This window comes from Paramisgurnus dabryanus, chromosome 20, assembly GCF_030506205.2.
Source record: "Paramisgurnus dabryanus chromosome 20, PD_genome_1.1, whole genome shotgun sequence".
Classification (NCBI taxonomy): Eukaryota; Metazoa; Chordata; class Actinopteri; order Cypriniformes; family Cobitidae; genus Paramisgurnus; species Paramisgurnus dabryanus.
Genome location: NC_133356.1, coordinates 13,555,081 through 13,581,956, shown reverse-complemented (window position 1 = coordinate 13,581,956; position 26,876 = coordinate 13,555,081). Strand labels below are relative to the sequence as shown.

Below are 26,876 nucleotides of genomic sequence, written 5' to 3'. Positions count from 1 at the left end.
TATTCCCCTTACCTGCCCCATTCCCTAACCCCAACCATCACAAAAACCTTTCTTGTACCTTAGATTTTCAATAAACATCATCTTGTTTGATTTATAAGCTTGTTTCCTCATGGGGACATCAAAATGTCCCCACAAGGTCACAAAAACACTGGTATTCCTATCTTTGTGGGGACAATTGGTCCCCACAACGTGATAATTACCAGGTACACGCACACACACACACACACACACACACACACACACACCAACACGTGCGCACACAAACACATGCGCGCACACACACACACACTTACACTCAGTCAAATTTCTGTGGCATTTTGTAAAAACAGATATTTCAAAATGCATCAAAACTATAAAAAAATGACTATTTGAAATAACATTTATTTTGAATATTCTTTCTAATGTTTATATAAACATAAATTTACAAAATATATCATAAAAGTAATGATTTGAGCAGTTGTCCATATCCAGGAAAATGAATGGGTCTCTATGGGAATCTGACGGTCAAAATGATTTAATTCCTACACTGTAATTCTTTTATGTTTTTTTCTAAAAACCAATGCCTGAATTCCACACCTCACACCTCTATCAATATCTAAAAACAATTTAAATCAAATTTAGATCATCATTTATGTGAATTTTCTTAAAAATTTGATATTTTTCAGGCAAGCCAATGGTGTAGTTGCGGATTTTAGTGGTAAACAGGTACAAAAGTACTTCAAATCTCTCAAAACAGCTTTATTGTATAGATGAGAAGTAAACAAAAAAAATGATATATTTGTATTATTGAAAATGTATATTTGTCTTACAATTATGCTTTCAATTTTGGGGTCATATGGACCCCAAGAGCCAGAAGTGTAAACAGAAAACGAGGAGCGTTTGAGGGTTAAATATACCAAAAATGAATTGGTAAACCAAAAACTTACTGTAAATAAAGTATACATTGACTGCTGATTTTTTTTAGCTTTTATATATTTTTTAACCTCAATTTTTTTGATTAACTCAATAAACTTTGCACGTGTTGTGTGTAATTTGTGTCAGTTTGTCAGAATCAGAATGATGTTTATTCGCCAAGTGCACACACACACAAAGGAATTTGTTGTGTTTTTAACCGGATCTCTGGGTACATACATACACACATACATTTTATGACAAGATAGAAAGAAATTTTTTAAAAATGAAGTAGGAAATGAAAATAATCATAATAATATGTGTAAAGATTTAGGTTACACACCAAGCATAACTAAACAACATTCATAGAAACACTCTTTTAGTATAAAGTGCATATGTGCCAATCACTTTATGGATCTGTCCATCCATTTGGTCTAGCGCCTCCCTTCAGGCCGCACTGCGCAACTGCAGCATCTTCAGCCGAAGTGATGATGGATAGCGGATCGCCTTTAGCCCCACAAGACTCCTTTACCCACACTCGAGCCTTTCCAACAAGTCTTATTTAGAGGTACGTTATTTTAAATACAGATTTTTTATTTAGTACTTTGAACGTGTTTAAAGAAACCGTCTTTCACACACAAACGCGAGCTGCTAGCGTTAGCCGAGCTAATCCTCTTCAACCCCCTCCCTCTCGCCTGCCTTTTTATCTACTGTTTGGAGGAACTCATGGCGATATAATCGCGTTATTAGACATTAACTCTGTGTTTTTAGTTACTGTAATTGTGTTTAAACTCGTTGTTAGGTTCATGTTTGCTTCTCTGGTTGTCATAGCTGCAGGGTTAGCATGTGAACAGATTGTAGTCCAAACCCACAACAACATGACTGCATAACAATCATAGTATCAGATGATAAGCAACAAAATAATCGAATATCATAACTGAATCCAAAGATAAAGCATACCTTTTTTTGGACGTGACGCTGATTTCACAAGTCGCCTCCTGGAGCATCTGTGTTTTAAGTTTATTTGGGATACAATCGTCTATCTACATGATGTTATTTTTTGCTCATGACAACAAACAGGTAAAATGTTTACATGCACAAATGCTCAAAGTTTAGATTGGAAACAATGTATTTATGCAAACCTGGTGATTTTTGATTGATCTTGTGTTTTTGATTATAAACTGCAGTAGTTCTCAACCAGGGGATCGGGGTCCACTACTAGGGAACTTCAACAAACTTACGATGATGACTTAAAATGATTTAAAATTAAATAAAACAAGCATTAGAATAACTAAAAAGATATGTACTTTTTGGAAATGTTTATAACAAATCAATATATTTGTGGTTATACCAAAGTCTAAAATTTTTGTAATAATGTGTACAAATTGTGAGAGTTGGTGGAGAAAAAGATTGAGATCCACTGCTCTATTGTGACATGAAAGTTATATGATATGTTGTTTTTTGTTTCCAGTGACTCATTGCCGACAGGACAGGGCATGTGTGTGTTTTGGTGCAGTTAGGAGGAGATGACTGAGTCAGTCCCCACCGTGCCGTGTTCATCACCATGGGGCCAGATGTGCCCCTGCTCAATGACTACAAGCAGGAGTTCTTCTGGAAACGCTTCCCACAGACTGTCTTGGGCGGGCCGAGGTTGAAACTTGGTTACTGTGCTCCACCGTATGTGTATGTGCACCAGCTGGTATTATTCTTGACCCCATGGCTTTTGGGAGGCATTGGGACGGCCCTGTACCAGCTGAGGGTGCTGGACGACGCCCGGGCGGGTGTTGTTTCCGGAATGCTCATGCTGGGTGTTGGCGGCACCCTACAGGGACTGGCACGGTGTATGGCACGTAGGACAGGGGTGGTACAAAGACTGCCATCTGCTAATAACATCCTTGCAGATGAGGAGGAGGTTGAGTTTACACACTGCGTGGCTCCTGAGACGGTACAGTTTGTGGTGCCGGGGAAGAGGTTTATGGGTAATGTAGTTCTCCATACATTGCTTTCCGGAGCACTGTGCGGGTTGTCCACCTGGTATTTGTTACCGGATAGACTGGGCAGCTTGTATGGGCACACAGGAATGGGACTGGGTGCTATTGTGCCACTGTTTGCTTTGAGCTGGTTGACTGTATGTATCGCAGAGTACTCGCTTGTTGTTAATACCGCTACAGAAACGGCCACGTTTCAGCCACAGGACACATATGAGATCACACCACTCACCAGACCCCTCTACGTACTTGCCTTCATTGCAGTGGATCTGGCTTTAAGGTATGTTATCTTACTTTTTTTACTCCTCTATAACAGTCTGTGCTGAGTGTTGTGAAGTCAGTGAATTGTTAGTAAAAAGTGCTAGCGGTTATATATCGGCTATATTAATAACATTTCTAATTTGGTTTCTACTGAATCTACTATTCTCATCTCCAAGGTTTCTCTCATTTGTATAAAGTTTTGTAGGTTCTGCCGTGGTGGAACTGCAGGTTGCAGCTCAGGTGCTTCATGCATTGTTTGTGGGATTGCCGGTGCTTTGGGCTTTGGGAATGCTCTCTCCATTGGATGCACTTCTGCTGTGGGCCATGGAACAGACTTTGGTGCATGGCCTAGGGGGCTCAGCCATGTCCACCAACATCAGGTAAACACTGTACCTATCTCCCACTGACTCCTGCTCCTATGTTTACATTTATGCATTTTGCTTGCACTACTAATTCCAAAATTCCAGTTTGTAAATTATTTCTAGGCCTGACTGAAGTCATAGACATTTATATGTTGTGTTATGGCACAACAGCGTAGGGGGTGGGTAATATACCTTAGATTTGATATCTTTGCAAGTTTTGTCAATGCTAGGGATGCTCACATTGACCGTTTAACCGTTAACCGAAGGTAAGAATTTATGACCGATTAACATTATCAGTTAAAATAAAAAAAATTTGTTAATACATGGTGGTGTCGTCATGAGCCGACAGACATTTCGCCACTTTTCTATCTTTAATTTGTGAATGTCCTGTAAATGACACAAATTATAGCTGCCTTGACGGTCTGATGAAGTACTAATTTGTATGAGAAATCATACAATGCAAGATGACGCGGTCCGTCTCGCGCACATCCGGACAGACGTTCGCTGATGGCCTCTGACCCTGTCCATTAACATCTCTCTTTTTGCACAAACGGAAAAAGACGACGCAAAAGCAAAACTTTCTGAAAAGCATCCTGCTTTAGAAATGACCACTGTGGTAGATGAAACAGAGACAATCTGCCCTGTTTGGATATTAATCCTCTGGACCGATCGCGTGCTTTTTAATAAGGTAATGTTGCATGAATATCTGATAATGTATGAATCCTGGTTCTGTTGTTGATCTGTCGCTGCTGTTTGCACGTTCAAATTAAATCTTTTCTTTTTACTAGTTCACAGACAACCGTCAACTGTATTTTTACTCAATGACAATTTCATATTAAAATCTTTTAAGTTAACGGTTAATGTTCGGTTTAGAAGCTATGGTTGTCGGTCGGGAAAATTAACTGATATGAGCATCCCTAGTCAATGCTTAATATATCTATATTTTTGCTTTTGCTCTAGATTCTAGAATAATTTAAAGTAATTTTCAGAAAAAATTGACACTTGACACACCTATTTTGTTTGCTGTTTTGATTGATGATGATGAGTAACATTTTGTAACATGTATCTTAATTTTTTGTAATATATGAAGAGTTTGGTTCCAAAACGCAATAAATCCAATTTGACTAATTTCCATAAAAACGTGTTTTCTATACCAAGACAAGTGACAAGATGAAAACCACTATTTTCTGTTACAAACTTTTACATTTTTAGGTTATAAAACATAAAAAATTTAAATTCATAATTAGATTTTCAAAGATTTATTATAAAAACTATATTTTTTCACAAATGCAATAAATCCATGACAAGTTTTTTTCCAAAATGCTATAAATCTGTTGAATTAATATATAAATGTGCATTCATCTTTGCCATGTTATATTCATTTAGTTGACTAGTGGTATACACTGATTAAAAAAATAAACATTAATGGCATTTATCAAAACACTTACTTTGTCATATCAAGAACACTGTCATTGCTGCTGTCATCCTTGGGACGTCGTCGCTGAACTTTTTTGACAGCGATCCGCTGTAAAATGTTTTCGATCTGCTCGGTTTTTGTTGGCTTTGAGTAAAATAATAGAATGTTTTTCATAAGATCCTCTGGGGTCAATGTGTTAGCATGACAGAAGCTTGATGCTGTCGTTTAAGAACAAGCAACTGCAGGCATTTTTCCGTCTCTCGAGTGCCTCTCGCATAAATTACTCAATTTTGATGGCTTACACTTCTTCCCCGTCACAGAAAACCACCACAGGTTTATCAATGCCAATAAAAGTATTATTTTGTTTTTGTGTGTTTGTTGATCACAAAGTAAAAAGTAGATGAGGAAAACAAGGATTTCATGTGTGTTCAATGCGCCGCCATTGTTACAATGCGTGGAATGGTGCGCTCTGATTAGTGGAGCGGATTTATTGCATTCTGCAGAAAAGGAGGACTGGCGTTTGTCGGAGTTTGGAAAAAAAGTAGAAAAGATGACAAATAACACGGTGGATATCGGATTTTGCGTAAAACTAAGAATGTACTTTTTAATACTGACCAGATACAATACTGATTTTGGCGTTAACTCTTTTTTATGCCGTTTATCGCGTTTTGGAACCAAACTCTTCATATAACATTCACTATTTTTTCTATCTTCAGCACGTTTATCTCGATATTATCCAACATTCAATATATTGCCCAGCCCTACTTCTGGTATAATATTAAATCAATTAAATATTTGTCTGTTAAATAAATCTGATTGTATGAATCTTCTCTCTTCTTTTTCAGGCTGCTGGTCATGTTTCTGTCATCTGTCTGTGTTGTCGTCTGCACATTTTTTATTCCCTCCTCCTTGGGTGTGGTCATCTTCACCGTTGCCATGGGTTACCTACTGAGCCAGGATCTAAGCCAGCTGCTAGTGCTAGTAAAGGGCGGCTCTTCAACCTTGGGTCTGGGCTGGTGGGGACTGCCTCTTTCCCTACTGCTCCTAATAGCAGCCTTGACAGAAGCAGGACTCCTTCATCAGCTGTACTCCAACTCAGGGAACCAAACACTAAGTGTGATCTCAATAGAGAACTGGGGGTCTTCTGAGGTACCTCCAAGCCCGCAGGGGGTGATAGGCTTGCTCCTTATTTCGTTGTTTGTCATCATTCGTCTGCTTAGAGAGATACAGGGTGCATGTGTGCTCGGAGGAGTCATGCTTAACCCACTCTTTCCCAAAAGGGTCACGACAGCTCAAGCTTTTAGGAGGAAGACACGTGGCCTACGTGTTGCAGGGATAATAAGGAGGATGTTGTTAAACCTGGGTGAGTTGTTTGTACTTTGGAAATCAAACAGTGGTGTAATGCACTCAGTCGATACTTTTCTTTGGTAGATTTGACTCAAACTGATGATTTTGGTGTTGCTAACAGTGTATTCCAGTTTTTACATGGTGCACAATGCTTTACCAACATAAATAAATTCTAAATTGTAGAAAGTTCAAAAGATATATTAATGTGTATGATTTAATACATGTGTCAACATCTGACTTTGCAGTTAGTCCTTTGGCGATGATTGCGTTTTTGTCTGTGGATGAGTCTCTTCAGAAGCTACACACGGTCTCACTTGCAATTGGCTTCACTCGAGCATTCAGAGTGGTACAATATTTTGACAGTTAATCGACATTATAAAGACTTGAATTGCCTCATTACATAATCCCATTGACCCCTGGCTTCTGTATGACAGGTGTGGCAGAGCTCTGAGGCTGCCCTGCTACAGATGGTGTTGGTGGTGATCATCAGGTTTGCTGGAGGGGACAGAGCAGTGTGCTGGCATGAGTTGGGCACTGCAGTGCAACTTATTCTGGTGAGTCATAAGAACAACACTTAAACATATCCTTTTAGACTGTGTTACATTTACCCCTGTGAGAAACCGTTTTTACTCTGTTGATAGTTTTAAAAAGGTTTTTACTCAAGCGAGCCCAAGCATGGTTTTAAGATTTTTAGAGGAAATAAATTTGAAACATCTTTTTTAATCATCCTTTGATTTAATTATACTTTATTCTTGCCATGAATATAGCCTTTGAAGCTGGTATGGCGTTAAGAAAGAAAGAAAGAAAGAAAGAAAGAAAGAAAGAACAACACTTGGACTGTTTAACTTGCCTGACCAAAATTCGTTACCAACAAATGAGTTTGTATCATAGTTTAGATGGTGCTTTAGAAGCTAGTTAACTAAGTAGGCAGGCTGCAGGGTACATAGTCTATAATGTAGCTACTTTAAGTACAAAAGGCATTAAAGGCGGGGTCCATGATTTTTGAAAAACACGTTGGAAAAACGAGTCGGGCCAACTACCAAAACACACTTGTAGCCAATCAGCAGTAAGGTGTGTGTCTCTAACCAACATTGTTGCCTGGGTTGCGTATGTGTGGGGCAGGTCTATCAAAAGAAGATCCAGATTCTATTGGGGTAGGGGCGTGTTTGTTTAGGTGATTTTAAATGTCAGCATTTGCTTTCAGAGATCATACACCCTGCCTTTAAATATCTAAAAACTACCATCCCAGTGTTATGTTTTGTTCACGTGTCCTTGCATTATCCCAAATGTTTTCAATAATGTTTAAACTCAAAGAATTCACAGTTTTAACCAGCACACCACCCCTGTTCATAGGGTTGCTTGGCAGTGATGTTATGTCTGTGTTATCTTTGGTGTCTGCTTTTGCTGCTATAGAGACCTTTGACCATAGGTGTGAATTCATGTACATATTTCTATTTCTTTCCCCACTGGCAGGTCTCTCTGATCATAAATCGTGTGTCTCAGTTTGTGTGTAAGCTGAGTTTCGCTCTTACGGTGTTGATCACATCCTGGACAGAAAGTAAACAGCGCCGTCAGTCTGCAGGCACTCTTGTGGCCCTCAACGCTGCTTTGTGCCCACTGCTGTTGGGTGTGGTGGCCCTTTCTGCCCTTCTTTCTGCCCCTCTGCTCCCTCTCTTCACGTTACCCATCTTCTTGGTGGGGTTCCCCAGGCCTCTGCGCTCTTGGCCAGGCACTCCGGGCACGGCCTGCCCTTGCCCAGACTCTGTCTATTACCAGCAGCTCTGCAAAAGACTGGCATCCGCTATAAGGCCAGCACTTGCTAATGGCACATTTGGTGAGTGAGACCAGTTAAAAACATCACATTTATGGATTTTCTGTTAATAATCACAGTCACTGATCAACTGCTGGGTGGTTGGTTGTAGGTTCCTGTTCTCCTGGGACTCATTACCTTGGCCGCTTTCAAGGTCGACTTTTGTGGATATCAGTTCTAGAGAGAGGCTACGGCTACTGCACCGTCAACATCAAGGTACATCTGCTTTCCTTCATTTTATAAGCAAATTAATTGCTATAATAACTTCCAGTCTGAGCTCTAATATACCAGTTTGTGGTTTCTTTTTTATTGTTTTTATCTTGGGGAATATTAGACTAAATCTTGCATTTTTATCACAGGGTTTAGAACTACAGGAAACATCATGCCACACCATAGAGGCTCGGCGCGTTGATGAAGTTTTTGAAGGAGCTTTCGATCACGTGGAGCGTCCTGGTCAGTGTTTCCGACTGTTGAACCCTCACTGGGGTAATGCTCTAACGCCATGCTCCTTATTACCCGTCAGGGTCTACTCAGATGCCCAGAATGTTCTAACAGGCATCATCGACTCTCCAGACCACCTTCGTCAGCTAAACTCTGACTTTCTCAAAACACTTGTTTGGATTTTGTTACGTTACTGTGTACAGGAAGTGACTTCTGGTACTCGTCGAATGAAAGGTCAGTCTCTACAGACCTCTGAACGCAAGTCACAGAGCTCCCAGCATGGCACGGCACGGATCTCCGAGCCAGGTCCGGCTGTGGTTAAAGTTGGAATTGACTCTCAAGTGCGTCCCGAGTCCTCTTCCTCCTCTTATTTTAGGGGGCAGGATAGTTCCAGCATATCATCCTTTGCCGATTGGTCAGATGAGGACGATCTGTTTGGTCCTATGCCTGTGCGGAGGCCAATAAGAATGATGGTACGGACAGATGAAATGCAGGCAGAGTTGGGACTGGGAGTGTCTTTGCCAGGTTCTGTAGAAATCCACAGCTTATATGAGAGCATGGCACTATCCTCTCTCCCCACCCTCAGGCCGCTGGGCCTGGGTCTCGGCCTGCCGACTGTGGATAAAGGAAAGGATAACAATCCTCCTCTCACTTCAACCACCATCCCGTGCAACTCCCAGCCTCTCCATTTTACCAGCCCTCACTCCGAACTCTTCTCTTTACCTACAAACTGGCGGACCGCCCCCTTACCTTCCTCTAAGCTCCGGGTTCTGCAACCTTGCTTCCCAGAGGCCTGGTTCTTCTTCTGTTTGTCCCAGTTAGTGGTTGAGAGCTTTGGGGAAGGAGACTTTGAACGGGTGACGCAGGGTTTGCAGGAGGACCGTGCCCTACGGGAGCTGTATTCCCAGGTGGTTCTGTCGTGTTGTGTGGCGCTGGGGGCAGACGTTCAGGTGTTCAGTCCCAATCTGCTCTTCAGGCTGTACTGTGGGGACGGCCCGTGGACAGAGGGACTTGAGTGGCTACGAACCAATAAAGAGCTGCATCAGCTCACACTCAGGGCTTTTAGGTAAATATAAAGACTACTTTGGACAGAATGACTATTTCTATGTACAGTGGCATAAAGTTAGATATTTACTTGTAACCAGTGAAATTTGATGAGCTAAAAAAATGTATTGTTTGTTTTTAGGTACAGTGTAAAGTTGTTGGTAGATCAGGCATCTCTTGGTCCAGTAGAGAGTCTGGATGAGCTGTACACGACTTTACAGGATTACCATGACAACTGGTTCATCGGCCTCGTAACAGACCGAAGTTGGCAAGACAGTGTTGTACAGGAGAAGCCCTTCCTATTCTCTCTTGGACACAACCTCACCATGGTAATAACCACATTTTAACAGTTGAAACCCCATTCACAGTGAAATCTTATTGGTCAAAAATTTCACTATATGTAACTAGACGTAAGAGAGAAAAGACATCAATCAAATAATTATGTTCTTATTGGCTGCAGTTACTTTTAGTTTATACAGATGTATTACTTATACTGAAAAAACATGACGTGTGCTGGTACAAAGGTCACTTTCTTTTATTGCACTTATTGTCTTAAAGGGATAGTTCACCCAAAAATGAAAAAATGCCATTAATGACTCACCCTCATGTCGTTCCAAACTCATAAGACCTCCGTTCATCTTCGGAACACAGTTTAAGATGTTTTATATTTAGTCCGAGAGGTTGTTGACCCTTCATTTTAAATCTATGTACGGTATACTATCCATATCCAGAAAGGTAATGAAAACATCATCAAAGTAGTCCATATGATATCAGTGGGTCAGTTCGAATGTGTTGAAGCATCAAAAATACATTTTGGTCCAAAAATAACAAAAATTACGACTTTATTCAGCATTGTCTTTTCTTCCGCATCTGTTGTGAAGTGCATGCGCGAGACTAAAGTCACGTGACTGCAGTGACCCGGATGAAGTACGACGCGGCTGACGTGTTATCTGGTGCCTCTCAGCTGTTTTTTTTGTGCGCTCGAGCTTTGTTTACAGTTTGAGGGAGACGCACGCTGTAAGTTTGAAAAAAAAACACTTTGCAAACATGATGATAACACGTCATCCGCGTCACTGCAGTCGTGTGACTTCAGTCTCGCGCATGCACTTCACAACAGAGGAAGATGAATGAAGTCATAATTTTTGGACCAAAATGTATTTTTGATGCTTCAACACATTCTAACTGACCCACTGATGTCATATGGACTACTTTGATGATGTTTTTATTACCTTTCTGGACATGGACGGTACATATACTTTCAATGAAGGGTCAACAAGTTTTCAGACTAAATATAAAACATCTTAAACTGTGTTCCAAAGATGACCGAGGTCTTACGAGTTTGGAACTACATGTCATCATTTTCTTTGTCTTTCATAGGGCACGTATACAAGCCGCGTGTTGTCTCTGCAGGATAATCTGGTCCAGATGGGAGTTTTGAATGAGGAAGGTGTGAGGGGCCAGTGGGCCAACCTGTCCTGGGAACTACTGTATGCTACTAATGACGACGAGGAGCGGTACAGCATACAGGCGCATCCCGTGATTATGAGGAACCTAACCGTTCAGGCAGCTGATCCACCTCTGGGATACCCCATCTACTCATCCCCACCCATCCACCTGCGCTGCTTATGATAGTACCTTACCTGCACACCCGTCATTTGTTCACCTTCACCTAACCTGAGATCAACGTGTGAACAGGTGCCAGCCAGTACTGGAACTCCACACTTTCAGTTTTTCAGTTGACCTCAGATGCATTTAATTTCTTTTTTGTACAGGGTACATTAATTATTAAATGAAATATTAAGTATTTAAATGACAGAACCTACTATAGTGACATTGTCTTCTGAAATAAATGCACGGTTTAATGGAGGTCAGAAGATGAAATACGTACTGTGATTTTAACAAACCTGTGCACCTGAACTCGCTGTTAATTGGTGAAGACTCTTCACATTTATAACAGGCTTATTCAGACAAAGAGCCTGAATTTATTATTTTCTCTGGAAAATGTACCCTATTATCTGAACAACAGACCAAGAGAAGTATGAACTTCTGGATGTCCTTGACTAAATCTAACCTCAAATTGAGCTTCCATTTTATGTTAATTTATTTTTTTAAAGCATCTGTACGCTTATCAAGAGCCCTAAAAAGGAGAATATTAAAAATGTTGTCCTTTTTTGAACCCGTTTGTCAAATCTAAAGTATGTGCCTTGGTTATGTTTTTGAATGATCTTTTTTTACTTTGAGATTTGAGCACCAGATGTAAAGGATCTCCAGGTGTTTTTGTTCATTCTACTTTGTATAGTTGTGTAAATGTATGAATAGGTGAAATACAGATGTTTTGTATACATCCTTTAGTCATTTTTGGTTCACAAAATTTGTTCAAATATTTATTAATACTGAAACGGAATACATGAATCAACTGCAGCAAGCATAAGTACAATTTTTCCATATTTAATTATATGTTGAAATCGTGTGACGTTATTTCCTTTTAGTTTCTATGCTTTTCAGGGCTGTTGGTCCTTCAATTCAAGAATGTACAGAAATGCAAAAAAATACATTTTTTAAATAAGATGGAAAAATAATATTTTCAGGTAGTCTTGACCTTTGGCTTGCTGAAGTATGCGGAGTCTGCATCCTAAAAAAAAGGGGGAAGAATAAGTTCAGAAAAAAAAACTTTAGTTTAATTATGAATAATCTAACTGCAGTCTGTTGTTAAAATAATACACTATTATACTTATATGGATGTGTGTGGATCATGTCTGTGAAATCCAAGTTTAAGGTCCCAATCTAATTTTGAGATTAACATTGATAATAATTTTTGACATGGCCTTACTTATACATTACACAGGATGATTTTATGTAGATAACAGTAAATTGCTAAACGTGACTGACAGTACTTACCATCCCAGCTTTGAAGTTCTGCACACGTTTTTTGCCCAAAATATTAGTGAAGTACCATGCCCAGGTGGGAGTGTACTGCCACATATAGCAGAACAGTAGAAAGGGTTGTTGAGCAATCCACATTTCTTTCACACGGTTGGCCAGACCTACCAGGATGAGATGGACACAGCGCTCCGTAGACATCTTGTGCATTTGATCTCCAGCTGTGGGCACAGGCTAACAACAGACATGTGTAGGTTAAAAACAATGACAAAAAGACTTAGACCACTAATGGTGATTGTTTCATTTATGAGCTGATGTAGGTACCTTGTCAAGCACCTCAGTGAAAGCATTATGAACGATGCTTGATATTACAGGTCCAGGGCAGATGGTACTAATTGTGATGTTTGGATAATCTGTGAGTTCTGTTCTCAAACTGTCAAAAAAACCCTGCAGAAACACAGCAGATTAGTGAAGCATTCCTATATAAAAAAAATCCTGTTGCAGATAATGTGTACAGTAGGCTGGTATGATTATTGTGTCTCCCCTGTGAGGTTTTTCTTACCTGCACTGCATGCTTGCTCGCAGCATACCCTGTTGCCAAGGGCGCCCCTACAAAGCCTACGACGCTACTGACGGTTGCTATGATACCAGTTCCACGATGGGTCATGTGGGGCAGCACCTGCTTAGTGAGAGATACGGTGCCCAGGTAGTTGAGCTCCATAAGAGCCTGGTACACGTCCACATCTGTGTCCAAACACAGCGAACGCTGACTCCGACCGCCATTATTTATCAGCACGTCAATCTGAGAATGTAGAGTTTTGGAAAATTAGGTCATGTTGAGGGTCTAGGCCAGTAATACAAAGGCCATGGTTGTAATCCAAGGCCAAGAATAGTCTCAGTCCCAACTGGCCTCTTAAGCAAAGTACTCAATTCAAGACTCAATTCAGGACTATTTGTGTATTGTACCCTTGATAAATTATTACTAGAAAAATCATCAGACATGCATTACAGGTTGCATTTACATCACCAAAGTGCTTCAGAGCAATCTCAGTTTTCTTTTGATGTGATGCACGGTCCATCAAATCGAGCGGAAGAACAAGAATATCCTCGTCCTTTAGGGAGGAGCGCTCTAAAGGGAAAAAGAGAATATATTTCAGGATCACAGTGTGCATACTTTTGGCACATGACTGTGTAATGCAAGGCTAGGAAAGACTTCTGAACACACATTCAGGGTCACACTCAGCAGCTATAAATGGGGCATGAAATGGGGCTTTTGTGTGTTTACTTCAGTTTCACACATTTTCCCCCAAAGCATATCTTACCTAAACATGAGCGTTTCACCCTCTCCAGCTCATTCTCTCTGCGTGCAGACAACACTAGCCGAGCACCAAGTGTTGCAAGCTGATAGGCCAGTTCCTCCCCGATACCACTGGATGCTCCGGTAATCCATACCACTTTCCCTCGCAACTTTGACTCTGTACAATGAAAAACAAGATGAAGCTCATCTACACACATTTACATTGTAAATTCAAGTTGCAGTTATTTTCAAGTTCCAGAAAAATAACATTAAAATGCTACATTTATGCGTTTGGGACACACTTTTATCCAAAGTGAAGTTTTTTCACTATGTATTCTCTGGAAATCAAAACCACAACCTTTTGCACTAATAATACAAAGCTCTAGGCATACCGTTGAGCTACAAGAACTGTGATCTCAGTAAAAATATATGCAAAGCAAGCTCAAGCAATAGGTTTGTGGTGGTAAATATAGCCTAGTGTAAATATGTAGAGTAAATTTAGGTCGATTTAGGTCATCTCAGATTTTGACAATTACTAAGATAACACAAAGTGAACAGTCTACAATTATGTTAGCCAGCCTAAATTAAACTAATCAACAACAGAGGGTGCAAATTTCACAATCTTGATACATTGTGTCACTTTATTACAACTGCAAAGACAGCTATGATGAAGATCGTCAATGTCTTTAAAATCTGTACATGACAGATTAACCCCAAACATGTATAGTGTAAATGAAATTGATTCGTATCTGTCTACCTGGTGTGCTGCCGACCTTGTCGGTCCATAATAAAGTCAGATCAGCGTCGGCAAAGATGAATCGCAGAAGTTGCGTTAGAAAATAAACGGCGATCCCTCCGATAAACAAACATGACCAGCACACATCCATAATGTTTGTGCCAAGACAAGAAGCGATAAACTTCAGAAGCTAACGTTAGTACAGTATTAAATTTAGTAGTAGTGTTGGTGCTCCTTACGCAAGCGGAACGCTTGACTGGTCTCTGTGAATTACAACTGTCTTCCGTATGAGCTCTATCGTGTGCACCAAGTTCAGCTCTGAAGCGCTTTGGTGCAACATGGCCGCCATGTTGGGGAGGGCAAACATGTTCTACCAACAGAACTGAACGAAGGAGCTGCGGTTTTCTGGTCAAAAAGCACAGTAACGTTTTTAATTTACATAGAATTTTAATACTTTACGATTAAGATTTCGCTCATTGATTTCACTTTAATCTTAACATTGCACAGTTCAAGATATCAAGTGGGAAAGAGTAATCGCGATTAATCGCATACAAAATAAAAGTAATTTTTTGCATAACATACGAGTTTGTGCTGTGTGTAATTATTATGTATATATAAATACACACACATTCATGTATGTATTTAAGAAACATTTACATGTGTATATATATTTATTTATATTTTTGTATATTCTAAATTATATATAAATAGCAAATGATATTTAAATAAAACATTTCTTAAATATATATATGTGTGTGTGTGTGTGTGTGTGTGTGTGTGTGTGTGTGTGTGTGTGTGTGTGTTTAAATATACATAATATTAACACACATCACAAACTCGTATATTATGCAAAAAATACTTTAATTTTGTATGAGATTAATCTAGATTAATCTATCCCCAGCCCTAATTTATTTATATTTTTATATATTCTATATTATATATAAATGTAAAAAATCTGACATGAATATATGTATGTGTGTGTGGTTAAATATACACAATAATTACACACAGCACACACATGTATATTATGCAAAAAAATATTTTTTATTTTGTATGCGATTAATCAGCCTAATTTTCACAATATTATTAAAAATGATGTAGAATGATTTTATGCAGAAAAGAGCAAAACAGATAAATTATTAAGCTTATTTTTTTTACATGCAGGGTTTAAAATGTGTGATTGCATTAATGAAAACATTTTAGATATTGGTTTATTATAAAGTATGATAGGCGTAATTGCATTAAGTTGTATTTACTCATGACTAAATAATACCTTTTTAAAACACCATTACCCAAGTTGGATGTTCTTACATTCACCAGTGCTTCTTTACCTAAAATATTAATAGGCGTTATCAATATTATCCTCTCTTTGTCGACTTTGTTATTATGGTGTTTGTATTTATTCTGGATGGGGTAAAGTGGGCAGTGGTTTAGAGATTATGGATGTTGGATTGATGTTGGAAGGATGTAATGGTGATGACAGAATAATGTACAGATGGAGGTATAGTGAATGAGGGCTGCTGATGATGATGATGGAGAGATGATGATGTCATTCTTTTAAGTGCGCAGCCCTGCTCGATCCACATCCGGGTCCCTTTTGCTGCTGCTGGTGTGCAGAGATTCGGTCCCGATCACGGCGGACCAAAACAGCGGTCAAATCTGACACTTTTCATTTTACACATCCATTTGGGACGCAGAATAAATGGGAATGATGCATTCCTGGCTTAAACAGATAAGGGAGGTCCGCTCTTTCACAGACTGAATGCAAAGCCAAACAATCCAGCAGCCTGTTTCTCTCTCTCCACCGCCGCGCTCAGTTTATATCTCTTTATTACTCTTCGCCCTTCTTTCCTTTTCTGTTTTTATTTTTTAATTCAACCGCTTCAGAACACACCAGGACGTTATCTAATCGGTAAGTTGATGTCCTCCTGCGATATACAAATGTGAATGAAATATGTAGCAAGTTAGCATGCGTGCTAAGGGAGTACGTCGATGTTGCGTGAGCTTAGCAGGCTGACCCGCCATCTGTATCCGGCGTATGGCGCTCCGAGGCCCGGGAGATGGTTACTTTAGCCTGAGGCTTCATGCGGGCCTCGCCTGAATTAAACTCGCTATGTGATCCTACTCCAGATTCCAGGAATGAACATTTTACAGACTTTTTAACCTGATTTCTTTCCCGATTACACCCACTGACACACTAAACGTCTAATGTTTTGGTTACAGCGAGATGAAGGTGTCAAGTACAATCGGGGTGTCAGTGTTAGCATACAGCTAACGCGTTAGCAGGCTCGCGACACCATGACGTAATGCGGAATACAGGCGCGTGAACATGCGGCAGGTCTGCACGCGCATGTATAAATGTCATATAACCACAGCTAACAAGGGCAAATAACATTCTTTGCGCATGTCTGCCCGTGAATGTAACCCACAAACATATCTAATTAGCAGCTCTGTCATATTTACATGTGTCACACAGGTTTATTTTATACAGTACACTGGTTTGGTGCTCAGAATGAATTGTATTTGATGGTTGTGATTGACGGGTGGTAAATTGTGCTCCTTCCGAATGCATCTGTACTTTTCTATTTTTAGTAAGAGAGTGTGTAGTGTGCATTGCAGCCTGTTAGCTGACGGCCATACATGGCAGGGAACACGTTGTGTGCGTCTGTCTGCTTTTGTGATGCGTGTCTGTGTGTTTACACTTGTGTCTAATACATCTCTTTAGTTTATTTCTAATGTGACCAGTGGTATGACAAGACTTCTGTAGTTTCAGTCATCATGAATTATAAATAGAGACCTTTTGTTTGGTGTGTGTTTTCATACATGCTTCAAGTGACGACATTGTTATTGATGAGTGCCAACCTTACAGAAATGTTTTAGGTTTATGTAACTTAATTCTTTACGGTCACAATGATCTGGATGCAGTTTAATATTTGCATGTTAAAATTATTCTCTAAAATTAAAAAAACAAAATAAGATGATACTGACTATCAAGTAGTTTGTTTATCATAGTATAAGAAATGCCCAAGTTGTTTTTGTGTTATACCTCTATAGGCCTGCGTTTCCATTTGTGTCACAAGCATTTAAAACAAAGTTGTTAAAATAGGCACCTGTCTTTCATTGTTTGAAAACTTAAGTAGTAACAACATTGGTTAAGCGTTGATCCATTGGAAAAATTGGTTGTCCTGCCCAGCCTGGCCACTCAAACAATTTAACCACCGCCACCAGTGACAAAAATAACTTTATTCTTTTCTATAATGCTCATAATTCTTGAACATTTTTCTGTTTTAGATTCTTAAACCGCAGAGATGGGTGCATTTCTGGATAAGCCAAAGATGGAGAAGCACAACGCGCACGGAGAGGGAAACAGCCTGCGCTACGGCCTGAGCAGCATGCAGGGCTGGCGCGTAGAGATGGAAGATGCGCATACCGCTGTCATCGGTCTACCCAATGGCCTCGACCCCTGGTCCTTCTTTGCCGTTTACGACGGGCATGCAGGATCACAGGTGGCACGTTACTGCTGCGAGCACCTTCTGGATCACATCACCAGCAACCCTGACTTCCAATGCGGGGGCGGAGGCGGGAGTCCAAATGTCGAGCCCGGCGTTGAGAGCGTAAAAACAGGAATCCGTACGGGTTTCCTGCAGATCGACGATCACATGCGCCAGATCTCGGAGAAGAAGCACGGTGGCTCTGACCGCAGTGGCTCCACGGCCGTCGGTGTGATGATTTCCCCTCGCCACATCTATTTCATCAACTGCGGAGACTCGCGGGGGCTGCTGAGTCGCCGTGGTGCCGTTAACTTCTTCACACAGGACCATAAACCCAGCAATCCACTGGAGAAAGAGAGAATTCAGAATGCTGGAGGGTCTGTGATGATCCAGCGAGTGAATGGGTCTCTGGCCGTGTCCAGGGCTTTGGGGGACTTTGACTATAAGTGCGTGCACGGTAAGGGTCCCACGGAGCAGCTGGTGTCGCCGGAGCCTGAGGTGTATGCTATAGAGAGGTGTGAGGCAGAGGATGAGTTTATTGTACTGGCTTGTGATGGCATCTGGGATGTCATGGCTAATGAGGAGCTGTGCGATTTTGTTCGTTCCCGGCTGGAGGTAACGGATGATCTGGAGAGGGTCTGCAATGAAATTGTAGATACCTGTTTATACAAGGTAAGTGTTAAAAGAGACCTTCACATGCCTGCACAGCTTTTTAAGCATTTACCCTGTGTAAAGTAGATTTTGATGTTTATGTTTAAGTTAAATCTATTTAATCCTAGATATTACATCTTTGTTCATTGCTTGTTGTTTCTCAAGTTTTATATTTTAACCCCTCGTTTCTTTTATGATTGGACAGGGAAGCCGTGACAACATGAGTGTCGTGTTGGTGTGTTTCGTCGGTGCACCGAAGGTTTGTCCTGAGGCTGTCAAAAGAGAGGCGGAGCTCGATAAGTATCTGGAAGGCAGAGTAGAAGGTAGGAGCAATCTGCCTGGGTTTTTTTTTTCAACTAAAGAAGTGAGCATTAGTATACAGCCTAGCTGAACTAGCAGTAAAAACGAGCTTGACCTCTCTCAATTTATGTGAAACAGAGATTCTAAAAAGGCAGGGGGACGAAGGTGTGCCAGACCTGGTTCATGTGATGCGTACATTAGCATCTGAGAGCATCCCCAACTTACCACCTGGCGGAGAGCTGGCCAGCAAGTGAGTAACGCAGACCCCTCTCTTTCAAAATGTTGTATTGCTGGTTAGTGGTGTGTCTAATCTCAGAAAATTTCATAAAACCAAGCTTTCTTATTGGATGCTCCCTATGTAGGGAGCTTAGTAGATTTTAGAAAAGAGCTGCTTGTTCTTTCCATTTCATCTCTCCTTCCTATCAAAAGCTCATACCCGTGTCTGTGTTTTTCATAGGCGGAGTGTGATTGAAGCAGTATACAACAAACTCAACCCATACAGGAATGAGGATACAGTGAGTACATCGACCTGAACCCTGTTTGCGTGTAAATGTTGGCATGTTTTATGTTTATGTAGATTGCAATGGCCAATGAACTTCCAAATATCTGTCACATTGCATGACTATGTTTGTCATCAGCTTAAGCATTCATGTTTTTGGTTTTTAACTTTGTGCATGTTTCCATCCTGCTGCATATTGTCTGCTTTATTCCATCCTGGATAGGCTAAATTGTGGTTTGGAAAGGGATTGGTCGAATGCAGGAGGGTGTCAAATTAAAACCGTATTAGAACTTTAGATTTATTTGTCAATTGTATGGTACATTTCTAATACCATATTTAATGTGATGTAAAAAATAATGCGTCCGTTTACCTGAAAGAGACTTCGAATTGACTGTGAATCAGATTATTCAGGTTCTTTTCTTGACCTGTGAACCTCGGTTTGCTCTTTCAGTCTCTTATGTGGTTTTAAAATCATTCCTTTAGCCGGGCAATCCAAAAAAACATAAATTTTTTCTAATTCATATAATTTCATTCATATTCATAAGGGACGGTTCGGCTTGAGTATGAATTCTGGTGGGTTGGTGTTAGCATTAGTGGGCTAATGCTTTACGATATGTTGGTGGTGTTTTTCCCTCTTTGGTGCTTTGCTTTTAGGTGCAACATCATAGATGGTTGGGTACTGCCTTTCTGGAGACCTTAGGCTTTTGTTACTTTATTATGGCTGCTGTATCATAATACCAAGAATTTTTCATGGATTAGGTCGCCGAATATTAAAAATTTGCTGTCAATTTACTTATCCTCAGGCTATCCAAGATGTAGGTGACATCTGAGACGACCCTTCATGTTGCTTCCTCTTCCTGCAGTGACTTTCAAGGGTGCAGAAACACATTTGAAATGCACCCTTTCTGACACATTACAGGCGTGTGGTTCGGATTATCGGTTACACACTCTAAAAAAAATGATACTAAATAGCACTAAAAGTGGTTCACTGGCTCAATCATACGGAAACCACTTGAAGTGCTATATAGCACCTATATGTAAGGGGGGCTATACTCGTGCTATAGCACAACTTATGCTTCTACATAGGTGCTATATAGCACTTCAAGTGGTTCCCCTAAGAGTGTAATGTTGTAAGTAGCGTTTAATTTTTTGCACAAATGAATTGGCTTAATATGTCCATATATATGTATCATATATATCAGAAATTACTTGTGTTGCCTGTATCTGTTTTTTTTTTTTGGACTCTTAAAGTGCTGACACCCGAGGACTTGCATTATAGGGATCACTGAGGACCACAATTTCTATTAAAATTTTGATTCAATGTTCTGTTACTACTTTGTCACCTGCTCTTGGATGGCGTAAATTAACAGCAAATGTTCATTATTTGGTTAACTTTTGCTTGGTTAGGCATTTGTGACTCTTTCATTGTAACGGGTAGTTTCCTGCATGCAGATTTTATCCTGTTATTAATTTATTAGTGTAACATTACTACTAAGACAAACAACAAATCTGAATTTAGGAAACTACCACAATGAAGCCACAATAAAAAAAAAACTTTTCTTATGGATTTGGACTTCAATTTGTATAAAGTGTAGATTTACACCTGAAACAATTAATGTTTGATATGATTCAGCCTTTTGACAATATTCAGTCAATATCTCAACATCTTTAACTGATTCACAATGCTTTATTTTATATTGCCTGCTAAAGGTGATACAAAATATTGTTGTATATATTATCTTAGCCTAAACGTTTGGACAGCATAGGATCTCTTCTTGGCGTTAAAGGGACACTCCACTTTTTTTGAAAATATGATCATTTTCCAGCTCCCCTAGAGTTAAACATTTGATTTTTTTTACCGTTTTGGAATCCATTCAGCTGATCTCTGGGTCTGGTGCTAGCACTTTTAGCATAGCTTAGCACAGTCCATTGAATCTGATTAGACCTTTAGCATCGTGCTAAAATAATAACGAAAGCGTTTCGATATTATTCCTATGTAAACCTTGACTCTTCTGTAGTTACATTGTGTACTAAGATTGACAGAAAATTAAAAGTTGCGATTTTCTATATGGCTAGGAACTATACTCTCATTCTGGCGTAATAATCAAGGACTTTGCTGCAGGCTGCAGGAGGGGCAATGATATTACGCAGCAGTCGAAAATAGGCCTTGTTAGTATCTTTCAATAACAGGGGACTATTTTGGGCACTTCGTATTATCATTGCACCTCCTGCAGCCATGTTACAGCAGCAAAGTCCTTGATTATTACGCCAGAATGAGAGTATATTTCCTAGACATATCTGCTTAGAAAATCGCAGTATTTTTTTACATTTTCTGTTGGTCTTATTACTAGGGATGTTCACATTGACCATTTAACCATTTACCGAAGGTAAGAATTTATGACCGATTATCATTATTAGTTAAAAGAAAAAAATATTTGTTAACATTAATATTTGTGTCCTCATGAGCTGACAGACATTTCGCCACTTTTCTATCTTTAATTTGTGACTGTCCTGTAAATGTCACACATTATTGCTGCCCTGACGGTCTGATAAAGTAATCATTTGTGTGAGAAATCATTTGTGTGCGTGTTTGGAAGCTGAACGCGCAAGATGACGCGGTCCGTCTCGCGCACATCCGGACAGACCTTCGCTGATGGCCTCTGACCCTGACCATAAACATCTCTCTTTTTGCACAAACAGAGAAAGACGACGCAAAAGCAAAACTTTTTGAAAGGCGTCCTGCTTTAGAAATGACCACTGTGGTAGATGAAACAGAGACAATCTGCCCTTTTTGGATATTAATCCTCTGGACTGATTGCGTGCTTTTTGATAAGGTAATGTTGCGTGAATATCTGATAATGTATGAATTCTGGTTCTGCTGTTGATCTGTCCCTGCTGTTTGCAAGTTTAAATGAAATGTTTTGTTTTAACTAGGTCACAGACAACCGTCAACTGTATTTTTACTCAATGACAACTTAATATTAAAATCTTATAAGTTAACGGTTAATGTTCGGTTCATAAGCTGCGGTTGTCGGTCGGAAAAATTAACTGATATGAACATCCCTACTTAGTACACAATGTAACTACAAAAGAGTCAAGTTTTAAATAAGACAAATATTGAAACTCTTTGGTTATTTTTGAGCGCTAATGGTCTAATCAGATTCAATGGATTATGCTAAGCTATGCTAAAAGTGGTAGCATCTGACCCAGAGATCAGCTGAATGGATTCCAAAACGGTAAAAATCTAATGTTTAACTCTAGGGGAGCTGGAAATGAGCATATGTTCAAAAAAGTGGAGTGTCCCTTTAATGCATTCAAACATCCAAATGGCCCTGCTTTTATGTGCTTGTCTGTAGTGTTTGTCACTTCCCAATATCATCAGTATTTGTTTGCACCACTTCAGACATTTACATCAAACACGTAAAAAGTGCATCTTTAAGTAGAATATCCTTAAATGGCTTTTTGATACACAACTACATTAAGTGCTGTAATTTCCATTTACTGTAATCGGCATATCATGTTCTTGAGCCCAAGCACAGTCTCCATCTTTCCAACCTATTTCCATCAAAAATCATTTATTTCACATTCCTCACATATCTTTCTTCTTCATTTTCATCTGTGTTTAACGCTGTGTAACACACACACGCACACCTTTTCCTGAGTGGTTGGCAGTTGGAGCTTGTTGACATCTCACAAGCTGCTCTCCTCCTCTCTCCATTGAAGGACTCTGCATCCACGGATGACATGTGGTAGCCCCGCCCCTTAAACACCGCACAGAGTTTACAACCCTCCAGAACCCCGCACAAGAACCGTTCCACAGGACCCAACACCAGTACCCTGCACAACAACCCTCAAGCAGACGACTACCACAAGACCTGCACAAGAACTCCACCACAGCCCGGCTCAGCTGCTCTGGACTGCTCAGAGGAAGAGGAGGAAGGGACTGAGGGCTCCTCTTTTGTTCACATAACCTTCCTTCTTCAGAGCAAGGCAATGGTACCTTCTGGAAATTTCTGTATACTTTTATGTCCCGAATCACTTTTTTCCCCAAAACCTTTTATTCTTAACCCTCTTAAAAAAAATTCTTTTTTTGGTGTAATTATTAATTTGATTCACGTCTCCTTGTGTGTTTGTAAATTTCAGCTTTTATTTCTGTGAAGTGCAATTGTCTTGTACAAAGAAAAGCCTGTATCAAATGCAGCTTGAATTTTAAGTTTATAAAAAAAGGAAAAAAAATGGCACATCGTTATGCCCGTCCTGCTTTTCTGTTTCCTCTCCAACCGTCGAAAACCAACACAGCATCTCCCTCCTTTTTTTTTTTAAAAGATATGATTTTTTGTATTGTTATTTTATAAGTGAAACGGGTAAATGATATGGGCTCACAGCACAGTACAGTAAGCTTTTTGTAAATCCATGGCACAGATGACAGTAATTATGTTCTCCTCAGTACTACTGTTTTATTTTATTTCTCTGGTGGGGTCTATTTCCCCTCTTCCTCTGAGGAAACCGCTTTAACTCCTGCTTAAACTATAAGCTGAACTTGTGTGCCTGTGTAAGAGTGTGTGTGTGTGATGGAGAAATAAGTGATTTGTGTGTATGTGTGTGGATGCATAGTGAAACTCGTTTTATGGGTAAGTGTCTGTTACTTGATTGGACAAAACCTGACTTTACCCGCCTCCTTTTTCATCATTAACACTATGGCTTTTCTATCTGCATTCAGTGTTCTGCACTTTTGCAGCTTTTTGGTTTAAGAATGGCCTATAGGAGCATCCTAGTGCAGCACATGTGCTTGCTGGAAAAGGAATTAAGAAGCTTGCATTCAGAAATTAAGCAAGCCCTCTGGTGTGTGTATGTGTGAATGGACGTGTGAGATTGCATGTTTTATTGTGCTTAAAATTATGTGGGTTTAACTGGGATATTTAGGCTTTTTGACACATATATATGGCTTTAGCTATAGCGCTCACTTACCCATCTGCACTACTTGGAGAGAAAGCGTGTCACCACTCTATACTTCTATGCTTCATTTTAGTTTGATTGTGAATGATTTGTTTTGTTATTTTGATGTCTTGAAGTTTTTAATTTGAGCATATTTTTAAAAGAACAAATCTAGTGTAATGCAGTGGTTTAAGGCGAAGCCTGCTCGTGGGACTAATAAGGAGCGCAACAGAAAACTGTTTGCTGCTAAGTGTATGATTGATCGATTCATTCATTCATTTGAATGCTCATAGTTTATTTTCTCGTGCACCTTTCCCCTCTTGTCCCAATGCTGTATGTGAGAGAAGTTGCAATGATTGTCACTTCTAAATGTTTGTCTAAAGTGTGACAGTAAAAACATCTGTGTCCCTACCTCCTGAAACTAATTCGTATTTTTGTTAAAAGTTTTAACCTGATCTCACAGGGAAATGTGACTGTTTTACAAGGTGGTGATTTTTAGTAAGAGTTTGTATAATGTGAGTACAATTGTTAGCATAAGGGTCCACCCCTAACCACAACAGTGAACGCAAATTACATGCAAACGCATGAATAAGATTGTATAAATTGCTAAAAAAGGAAAATAGTTACGAATTGCCATGAGATTGTTGAGCATTGTGCGAGCATTACCTTGAGTCTAATAAATAGACTGATCTTTTGTCCTAATCTCATTTGCATACTGAAATAAGAGTGCGTAATTTGTCTTTTTCATAAATCTCACAGGGTGATTTATTAAACTTTAAAACTAATATTGTAATAAAATGACAATCTAACAGTGTATAGCTAATGTAAACTAAAACAACCTCCCTGTGTCCTCTTTGCTTTTGGCTTGTGTTATAACATGAGCTTGATGATCATTGTGCTTTTGTGAGATGTTTTCCCAAGTGGAAGTTGGAATATTTGTGAAATAAGAGAATTTGCGAAAAATAAATATGTAATTAATGGGATAGTTCATTTTAATGTCATGTAATTGCCCTCTTGTTCTACCAAACCTGACTTTCTTGACTCTAAACCGCAAGCGCAAATTTTAAACCATAATGTCTCTCTTCATATAATGAAAGTGAATGTGGAGTAACATTCAATTTGTTCCAGTTAAGATTGTGCAGGTTAGAAGCACCATCAGGGTGAGTAAATTTTTTTTTTTATTTTTTTTTTTTGATGAACTAACCCTCAAACAGGATAATTTAGGATGGAATAAGATATGTTTTTAGGTTTTTGTGTCTGCAAATCTGCTGTCGCTTAGGAATGTAGACCAGAGGAACAACACTGTTGGTTTGCTTAACCTTCAGTTACAGGACTTTAACAAACTCACACATTAAGTTGACGTAAATGGCAACTCAGATGTTGTTTCGTTTTGTTTTCATTGCAGCTGTGTTACATTGCTGTTGTACAGGTTTGCTCCCGTCCAGATAGATCCACACAGATCAAAACTGTTGCAGTTAGGACAATTGAGTTGAGAGGTTACATAATGGCAGTGAAAATATACATCCCCCAGGAATAGACTAGAAGTGTTATGAATGTGTTTTATTGCTAGGTCTTGTCACTCAAACAGGCAAAGGCATTTTATAAGGAATTCATATCGTGCTTGAACCAGTGCGTTTTTATCGTTTTAAGTTTTTGGGTTTACTTTTGTAAAATTCAGCATTTCAGCTTTTGGTTGTCCATTGAAGATCCCGCTTTTAGTTTTATGCTTCCATTTCTGTGGTTGCTTGCTCCGTCGTGTTAGCTTGGTAGCAGATTTTTGTTTATTATTTGGACCTGCCTACTTTAATGTTTAACCCCAGTGATTAATGCAGCCTTAACGCATCCTGCAGAACCCCACCCTTAAAAAGCTCTCATAATGTGTGTTCATAGAGGACTGTAGCTTTCTTATGTTACCGTGCCCCTTACATACCGCAATTTTGTGCATAAGGGAACAAATATTTTTTTAGCATGTTGTAATTCAGTGGCTCAACCACTTGGACACATTCTCATAGATATTCAGAAAGTATTCTGCTCCGGAATCCCACCTCTGGCCCCAGCGGGATTATATTATTTTTTGCTGATTTCAGTCATCTGCTGTCCTCATAAGCTAAGCTATTTTTGTTAAATAATTGATATGTATATTTGTATTCATTTATAAATATGTACACAAAATGAAGTGAGTAATCGAGGATTATCTTTCCTTCCTGTAACCCACTGTGACCCTCTGGTCATCATCTAACTGTTCCACTGTTCATTTTTGGTTGTTTTAATCTTTTCAGACTGGAAATAAACCTATTTTATTTGAAAATATAGTTTTTTTTCTTGTCTTGGGGTTTGTCTGAAAAAGCCCAGGAAAGGCTGTTTACAAGGTAAAATGAGTTAAATCAGCTCTGGTGTGTTCTAGTATTGAGCAAATTTGTATACTGACTACAAATTAAACAACCTTGAGATATATATAGATATAGATATAGATATATAGATATATATATATATAGCACTAGCAGTAATTTCATAAGAGGTTAATTT

At 39.5% G+C, this 26,876-nt stretch overlaps 3 protein-coding genes across 5 annotated transcripts; 2 read left to right on the top strand and 1 right to left on the bottom strand.

The window, feature by feature from the left end:
- The first annotated feature begins 1,334 nt into the window (after window positions 1-1,334).
- Window positions 1,335-11,903, top strand: pcnx4 (pecanex 4). The gene is made up of 11 exons (XM_065296515.2): window positions 1,335-1,459; window positions 2,363-3,159; window positions 3,338-3,520; window positions 5,765-6,282; window positions 6,512-6,612; window positions 6,701-6,820; window positions 7,740-8,100; window positions 8,189-8,292; window positions 8,436-9,583; window positions 9,704-9,890; window positions 10,939-11,903. Exons 2-11 carry the CDS (start codon window positions 2,456-2,458, stop codon window positions 11,188-11,190), a joined length of 3,678 nt encoding a protein of 1,225 aa, XP_065152587.1. The 5' UTR covers window positions 1,335-1,459; window positions 2,363-2,455; the 3' UTR covers window positions 11,191-11,903.
- A 106-nt stretch (window positions 11,904-12,009) lies between these two features.
- On the bottom strand, window positions 12,010-14,778 carry dhrs7 (dehydrogenase/reductase (SDR family) member 7). Of its 2 annotated transcripts, none has more exons than XM_065296517.2 (7): window positions 14,496-14,776; window positions 13,764-13,916; window positions 13,464-13,570; window positions 13,004-13,243; window positions 12,766-12,888; window positions 12,460-12,675; window positions 12,010-12,193 (listed from the first exon to the last, which is right to left on the bottom strand). In XM_065296517.2, exons 1-7 carry the CDS (start codon window positions 14,623-14,625, stop codon window positions 12,146-12,148), a joined length of 1,017 nt encoding a protein of 338 aa, XP_065152589.1. In that variant the 5' UTR covers window positions 14,626-14,776; the 3' UTR covers window positions 12,010-12,145. The 2 variants fall into 2 exon arrangements, with proteins under 2 accessions (XP_065152589.1, XP_065152588.1); XM_065296516.2 differs by lacking the exon at window positions 12,010-12,193 and adding an exon at window positions 12,234-12,345 and having other exon boundaries at window positions 14,496-14,778.
- A 1,264-nt stretch (window positions 14,779-16,042) lies between these two features.
- Window positions 16,043-26,658, top strand: ppm1aa (protein phosphatase, Mg2+/Mn2+ dependent, 1Aa). Of its 2 annotated transcripts, none has more exons than XM_065296513.2 (6): window positions 16,043-16,386; window positions 17,766-18,637; window positions 18,822-18,939; window positions 19,055-19,166; window positions 19,374-19,431; window positions 23,139-26,658. In XM_065296513.2, exons 2-6 carry the CDS (start codon window positions 17,783-17,785, stop codon window positions 23,166-23,168), a joined length of 1,173 nt encoding a protein of 390 aa, XP_065152585.1. In that variant the 5' UTR covers window positions 16,043-16,386; window positions 17,766-17,782; the 3' UTR covers window positions 23,169-26,658. The 2 variants fall into 2 exon arrangements, with proteins under 2 accessions (XP_065152585.1, XP_065152586.1); XM_065296514.2 differs by lacking the exon at window positions 23,139-26,658 and adding an exon at window positions 20,219-21,208 and having other exon boundaries at window positions 16,044-16,386.
- The last annotated feature ends 218 nt before the right edge of the window (window positions 26,659-26,876 follow it).